General features: G+C 40.7%; 1 protein-coding gene across 1 annotated transcript; it reads right to left on the bottom strand.

The window, feature by feature from the left end:
- Positions 1–892: 892 nt before the first annotated feature.
- LOC118339084 (mid1-interacting protein 1-B-like) lies at positions 893–2,798 on the bottom strand. Its single transcript, XM_035676618.1, has 2 exons — positions 2,784–2,798; positions 893–2,570 (listed from the first exon to the last, which is right to left on the bottom strand). The coding sequence occupies exon 2, from the start codon at positions 2,222–2,224 to the stop codon at positions 1,733–1,735; it is 492 nt and encodes a 163-aa protein (XP_035532511.1). The 5' UTR covers positions 2,225–2,570; positions 2,784–2,798; the 3' UTR covers positions 893–1,732.
- Between the last annotated feature and the right edge of the window lie 5,174 nt (positions 2,799–7,972).

A 7,972-nucleotide genomic window follows, 5' to 3' on the forward strand; every position in this document is an offset into this window, starting at 1 on the left:
ATTTATCCCGAGGGAAATTCAATCAGACTACCAGATTGAGAGACATGAAAGCAAAAATGGCTTTTGTGTTCAAAATGGCATTATACAGGTTTCATTATCGAACAAACAATTCCTGAAGCTATTTAGTTTCAGAAGTCAGGGGTCAGGTAGGTCAAGATGTTGAAGCTTAACAGCTTAATTCCTCAACCTGCAGGCCATTTCAGATGCACCTCGCCCACTTTGAGTGAAACTGTGTAATACCTAAGCAATATACATATTCTAACAAATCTTTTTTTTTCACTTTATGAGATGATGCATAAACTGCCATTCCCATTATACAGGGTTTAGTTGAAATGATCCACTTCTGAAGCAAAGTATCTGGATGGATGACTGGATGATTTAGGGGGGCAGTTAAACATGATCTTGACTTAACTACATTTCTTGAACAGCATCCAGTTGACAACAGGAGGGCAGCAGTTGAGACAGCCTCTTCGCAGTGTTTATATGTTGTCTATGATTGAAAAACATGGCAAGAAATGTCACCTGTTTTCTAAGATGGGGAGACATTTGGAGAAATTAATGTTCCTGTCCTGATGCCTTTATGTTATGTCCAACATTTCTCAGTTTATACTGTATACCTTGGTCCTTTTTTAATTACCGCTCACATCTGATTGTCAGGCTTCACGGTTCCAGCTATTTTTCAGCTGTACTTTCATGTCAAACACTTGAGCACAAAGAAACATACAAATCCTGTTTTATAGAAGATGTTTTATACCACACAAGATGTATAAAATATGCTTTTTGACAAACTACTGACTAGTCAGGTATTCCCTGTAAAGAATAGGGATAAGCAGAAACCAACTAATTTTTGTGTCTGCATTCATAAAAAGAAAGAATACAATAACAAAGGAAGTAAGTTTATAAAAAAGTTTATTTTAGACACAAATATTATCTGTACAAAAACAGAGCAGAAGATGTATACAAAAGCATTTGCTAATTTCAACAGATGGACGTCTCCATCAATATCATGATAGTAGCAAATAAATGACAATAACAACAAAGCATTGGAACCCCTCATTGTTCCCTATGCAGATGAATTATCAGCTGATTCTGGTTCACTGACCATGTAGGACATTAGGAGATCATAGGCAAGCTACGCAGTAAGCATCTGCCTCCGTCCAATGTAAGCACAATTTAAAGACACAGACATGTTGGATATGAAGGAGCACTGGTCATACACAGACATATACATCTGAACACACTGACATCATCAGCATCACAGAGAGGATGCTAAATCTTCTGTCAGTATCCCCCTTCCTTAGAAGGGGCGGTTCAGAGGACAGGTGTCCGTAGTTCATGCAGCCCACTTCTTCTCCAACTTTGAAATAACATTTGGCTCTCAAACATACAGTGTGAGGTAATAAATTACACATTAAATAGAGGTTTAAATATGTTTCATTTGTGTGTCACAGCTGAGTGCATGATGTGTGTAACACTTTGGAGTGCAAAACATCTAGGTTTGGTGTTACACAAATGCTTGCTTCAGGATCAACACATCTACAGTCAATAATACCACAGAATAGACCGACACCATGTAGGCCTAAAGAGAGAAATAAGCTGCCCATTCGTCCACTATTCAAACGTTTCTCCGTTAATTTCAGCAGCAGCAGCAAAATAAGACATATTGAGAGAAGTCAGACCAACCAGTCTAATAAAGAAATCTGGGCTTTCAGTTTCTGTGGGCTCTGTGAGCTTACTGGCCCCATCCTCCGATTCCAATCTCCTGTTTGTAGCGCTTGGTGAGAGAGTCGGCCTGCAGTGTGAGCTTGGACAGCACCCCTTGCAGCCCGGTCAGGTGGTACTGGAACTGCGTCTTCAGATCCTCGTCCTCCTCCTCCTCGTCCTCCTCGGATGACAGCGATACGGAGGAGGAGGTGGATGCGGACGAGTTCATGCGGGTGATCTTCATGCTCTCTTTGCGCCTCTCGTCGGCCGCGGCGCACCTGACGCCCCACTCGATGTCCATGCGGATGGACTTGAGCAGCTGGTAGTAGCTGTACATGTCCCCCTCTTCCTCGACCGACTTCAGGGCGCTCATCTCCCTGTCCTCCTCCAGCGGGACGTCCCGCAGCAGGCTCGGCACCATGACGGTCTGGTCCATGTTATTGACGGCGCCGATGAAGCGGTCCATGGCGTTGAAGAGGGAGTTCTTCTGCTTGGGGGTTTCTAGGAGCTGCATCATCATCTTGGCGAGAGTTGTGAGAGAAATGGAAGCGAAGAGTCGAGTTGGTTGTCTGGTTTGTTTCTCCTCAGTGAGTGCCCTGCTTTAATTCCGGGCTGATCGGCTTAAAGGAGCGTCTGCTTGTCTGTAATGCAGCAGAGGGGATTGGCTGTCCTGGAAATCAAGCGAGCTCTGCCGGTGGTTGAGTTTCCCCTTTGATGGGTGTTAGTGTCCTTTTCTTGTGGTTCCTGGTCTGTGGGGAGACGGGTGCGCACTTATATACAGATGCCGGTTTCGAGCTTTAAAGGCGGTCCCACATTAAACCTGTTTGGCAAGTTCTTTCACTGCAGCTGTAACCGGACCCAATGACCTGAAATAGCACAGCAGAGATGTTCGGCTCAGTTTCTAGAAGAGGAGTGGCTTCATATTGACAGTTAGGGGCATATCCAACTTCACAGAACTTCTGCAGAAACACAAACAGGATTTCTTTAAGCTGAACACGCCAAACGCGTTACCGTGCGTATATACGCACAGCAGCTGAAGGTTCACTGGTCAACACTTTCTCATCCCAAACTTAACTTACCCAGAAATACTATGTCCAGAGTTTATGATTTCTCTTCCGGTAAGATGATATTACATCATCATTCACATTCTGTTCCGATGAGCCAGACAGGGAGACACAGGGTGAGGCTCAACCGAGCGGACCGGTTTCATGAATATTCATTGAGCAAGCCATCAGCCCACTGCTCGGATCTCCACTGAAACCAATCAGATGACCATGTTTCTCTCTGAGGCGGGACAAGTGGATGTTTGACCAATGACGAGGTCACTGCGTTGAATGGATCACGTCTCGACAACAGAGGCAACACGTGGTCGAGCAACCGAGTTTTTGAATCATTCTTTATTGAATTCATTCACTCTCAGCTTGTCACCTACAGTGGTGGGAGAAGTATTAGTAAAAGTACCAAAACATCAATGTAAAAACAGTCCATTACAAGTAAAAGGTCAGAAATCGCACTGAAGTTACAGTAGCTACTGAAGTATTATCAGCAAAACATAGCCTACTTAAAGAATCAAAAGTAAAAGTACTCATGCTGCAGACTAAATAGCCCCTGATATTATTTATGATATATATTATGATTATGTTATATAGCTAGAATATATTATTATATATATATGACATTATTTTCACACATTTTTAAGCAGCATTTTACTGGTGTAACTGGTTCAGGTGGAGCTAGTTTCCACCACAGGTTACTTTAGTTCAGTGGTTCACAACCTAGGGGTTAGGCCCCTTTCAAAGGGTCACAAAATAACTCAGGGGTCAAAAGAAGAAAAAACACAGCTCTGCTACACACGTTTGCAATGTTTCTCTAATCTTTGCTTTTTGTAATATACACAAGAGTTTATGGCTCAAGTTTTATCTGCAAATCCATATTGATCAAGGATATTGTCATCCTGATTTTCTGTATTTTAATTTCACTATGTTGTTTTATTTCTTACACACAGTATCTGCTGCAAGGCTGTCCTTCCTGGAACAGGGACCCCTCCTCTTTTGCTTTACCGAAGTTTGGTCAGAGTTTTTCCCTATCGGTATAGAATAGAGGATAGAGGGTCTTGTGTACTGTACAGATATTAAAGCGCTGTGAGGTACATTTGTGATATTGGCTAAATAAATTAATTGACTTGTCTTCAAAGTTATTTAAATGGAAACATCTGAGCAGTTTAGAGGGGAAATGTCTCTTTAGTGGAAAAGCCAAAACTGTCTTAATGCAGTTTTTTTGGGTTGAGAATGTTTAAATATAACAGTGTGTTGTATTTCACAAGATTGTCATATGTTTTACTCTGAAAAGTAACTATTCAATTGTAAAAAGTAGAGCAAAAGTATAGAATTTCACCCTTGAAATGTTGTGGAGTTAAAGTTAAAGCAGCGTAAAACTGAAATACTCAAGTACAAAAGTTGACGTAATATACTTCCTGTTGACCCACTACTAGTTATCTTCCACCCCTAAAAATGTGTTTTGTGTTATTCCTTCTATCATGTTGACTAATTGCATTGGTGCCACAGCAATGAGCATCCCCAAAAATTATATCCTTGTTGCAACTGTCCAATTATAACACAATTATAATGATAAAATAGAAAATGAAAATGTTCTTAAAGTGCAAGTTCACTCTTTACTGAGTGCCACATCCACACTAGCAGTCCCTGCAGAAACAGTACAGGCCTGGTTATTTCCCCTCAGGGTAACTTTAGTCTAAGCCAGTTATAGTACTGACAAGCTTTTTTAGATTACACTTAAAATCAAACTGTTGCACCAGCCAGTTTCCAGCAGTGCTTTCGGACAGCTGATTTCCCCCCCACACTCTTCTAACTGCTGGTAAACAGAGGGGGCTCCCACACAGAAATAGCCCACATTAGTACATCATACAGTACGTGCACTGGTGGAAGTGCTCAGCCTGAAATCTGAGCTTTGGAAAACACTTCTGGTCAGACTGAAACCATAACAACATGTTTTTCACTGTGTGACTATCAACAAAAAGAAATCCACCTGTCTAGTGTTCAATCACAACATGTCTGACAGATTCATAGTAACCGAAGTTCAAAATAGATCCACATAACATTAAGGGATAGGCTCATAGGAATGATATAACGGAGGGAGGGAACAGTAGACTGGTATAGACAGGAAGGCTGATTGATACTTCATGCCCATAAAGGGATGTTTCTGGGCACAGTTTGTTCTAGATACTAGTGAATGAATCATTGTTCAAAACTTTACTCAACAAGAATGGGGGGAATGTGAACATGGATGGATGAACCTGCTGGGTGAGTTTCTGTCCCATCCTACTTCCGTCTCATCTTGGTATGCATCTCTCTCCTGTTGGTACCAAAACTGTTTGTGTTGAAGGCAGTGGGAGAAGAATTATTCATGTATTTAGCCTACTTAAGTAAAATCAATACTTAAACACAACACACTTAACAATTGTGGGGCTCCCTGGTAGCTCACCTGGCCGAGCTGACGCCCCATGTACCAAGTCTGAGTCCTTGCTGCAATTACCATGGGTTTGAGTCCGACCTGAGGCCCTTTGCTGGCTGTCATCCCCTCTCTCTCCCCCCCTCTCATGTCACTCTCTAGCTGACCTAGCTAATAAAGGCAAAATTGATAATATAATAAAAATATTAAAAAAAATAATAATAATCATGGCAGTATTATGAGCAAAATATGCTTAAAAAATCCAAGTGTTTACTCCGGGTGCAGAATGGCCTGTCAATGTTATATGATTATTTATTATATTATTGGATTATTATAGCTAATTCATTAGCTTGTATGCAGAATTTTAATGCTTTAGCTGGTTGATATGAAGCTAATTTTGAGTTTTTTATTACAGTGTTTTTTAAAATAAAATAAAATTTTAATCTGAAACAACATATCTTATTATACATGTTTACATTTTTTAATCTTAATTTTGGAAAGTAACTGACAATTATCTGTCAAATGTAGTAAAGTAAAGAGATTATTTTACCACTGAAATTAAGTGGAGAGGAAGTATGAAGTAACCTCAAATTGAAAGTAAAGTACCTCAGAATTGCACCTATTACTACTATTACTCTATTACTACCAGTACTTAAATGTGGTTATAGTGGTGGAAGAAGAACTCACATTCTTTAAAGTAAAGTATCAAAAGTAGTTCTGTAATGCAGCCTTTTAATATTGCACCTATAGCTGGTTTTACTGTATGACTATTTGTGTACTGTTGGGTTTGTTTGATCTTAAACAATTCATCATATTATAATATATTCATAGGTTTTGTATCTAAAATCTTACTCTGCAAAGAAACTAGAAACTACAGCTGTCAAATAAAGATAGTGTTCACTTTGAAATGTTCGTGGTGAGTAAAGCATAAAACAGCACAAAATGAAAGTACCTCAGAGTTGTATTTGAATACAGTAGTTGAGTACATGTTATTATGTAATTTCCGCCACTGCCTGAAGCCTGTTTACTGTCCCACTCAACCCACATCCCCTCAATCCCAAATCTGCCTCGGAAGCAAAGCTACACAAACAAACCAGTTTAAAAAAAATAAAGCAGGTCAGCAGAGCAAATGCGCACCGCTGCTGAGCCGAGATCAGATAGGAACAGGAGCTGGTTTTGCCTTCTCAACAGGGCTGTCAATCAAGGCCCCACCTCACTGACTTCCTCTATTCTCCTGTGAGAGGCCCCTTCCACTTGTCAGAGGACGCGCTGTGCCTGAATGCAACAATGAAACCCGGATCAGTTCGGAAGGGTTTTCTCGATTGTGTGTCATGTCAGAAGCTGAGCATCCACCGATTACGGCGGGTGTCATCATCATCCCACAAGGCCTCAAGAAGAGCGAGAGAGAGAGTGAGAGAGTAGGAGGAGGAGGAAGAGTGGTGGCAGGGAGAGGAGGGAGAAAGGATGGCGGGTAGAGGGGGAATGCTGGCACTATAAGGAAAAGCAGGGCAGCTTGAGTGGGAAACTCATAGTACTTGTCATGCCACAAATGCATGTTATGCTGGAAAAGTGTGAGGCACGGGTGTACTCCAGTTCAGTGCAGGGAATGATGGGAGGCGAGCCAGCAGCGCATTAGAACAAACAAACAGCAAGCGGCAACAACCACATCCCCAAAACTATGACGTGGTGGAGTGGGACAGGCCTGCATAATTACTTTATAAGGTAGTAAATTGAGGTAGTCATTGGTGGATGACAAGAGAGATGTTTCTGTGTGTGTGTGTGTTGTGTGTGTGTGTGTCCTGAAAGAGAGAAAAGCTTAAGTGCTCCCCTCCCTGCAAAGTTGTTTGAAAATGAAAATTCATGAAAAACAAAGATCATATTAAAGAAAGCAGTGAAGAAATTACCTGTCATAGAAATTTTTAATAAGATTTCTAATCTGATCAAAATTGCCATTTGAAAACCACCATTTCTTTATGCCCTGAGCCTCATGAGCCACTTAATGTTATCAAGATTTGAGCTGGTAAATTCACTAAAACAAAATTATTCCTTCTGACAGGCTCAGCAGTCATTGTAGGCTACATCAGCAATAACTGTGCGTGGCACTCAAAGTTGGTACCCGAGTCCTTCTCCTAAAACAAGCTCTAGAACTTTCCCTTTAAACAGACAAAATTCAATCAACATGGGTTATTTTCTGGGAATAATTTGAACCCCAACCCTATGATTTTAAGATTGTAGATTTTCACTGAAAAATTGGTGGGTACTAGAAATTCACTGATTTTCAATACAACATCTACAATCTTGAACACTTTTAAAAGTATTAGGTTCACAATTTCCAAGTCCTGTTCTACCAACAATATAGTGCAGATTCCGCAATTTAGGTTTTGCCTTGCTGTGTAATCATTCCTCTCTTCATAAAATGGACCATTGAAAGGAAAACTTTTATACTGAAACCTAGCTGGCCATATGTTTTAAGACAGACTTGAAAACCTATCCTAAACTCTTGTAAGGGCCAGCAACTGAGGAAGGTGATATGCAGTGTGAAAACCTTGATCTGAAAATATTGCAGTGAGTCCCGGAGCCCTGACTGAAATCCCATTGTTATAATCAAGGATAAGTAAGATTTAGGCGCTTTCAGACAGCCTGGAACTGAGTGAATGAATGGAGGTCCGGAGTGTAGGAGTTGCAAATCTATAGATCTGTGGAAGTACTACTTTGAAAGTGGCCTCTGAAACAAGTTTACTTGCTATTTCTATTTTAAAATTAAGTAAGACCTTTAAGTTCGGCTTCCACAAAAAGTATA

Source organism: Morone saxatilis, unplaced genomic scaffold, assembly GCF_004916995.1.
Source record: "Morone saxatilis isolate NCDOM2014 unplaced genomic scaffold, NCSU_SB_2.0 Contig5, whole genome shotgun sequence".
Lineage (NCBI taxonomy): Eukaryota > Metazoa > Chordata > Actinopteri > Moronidae > Morone > Morone saxatilis.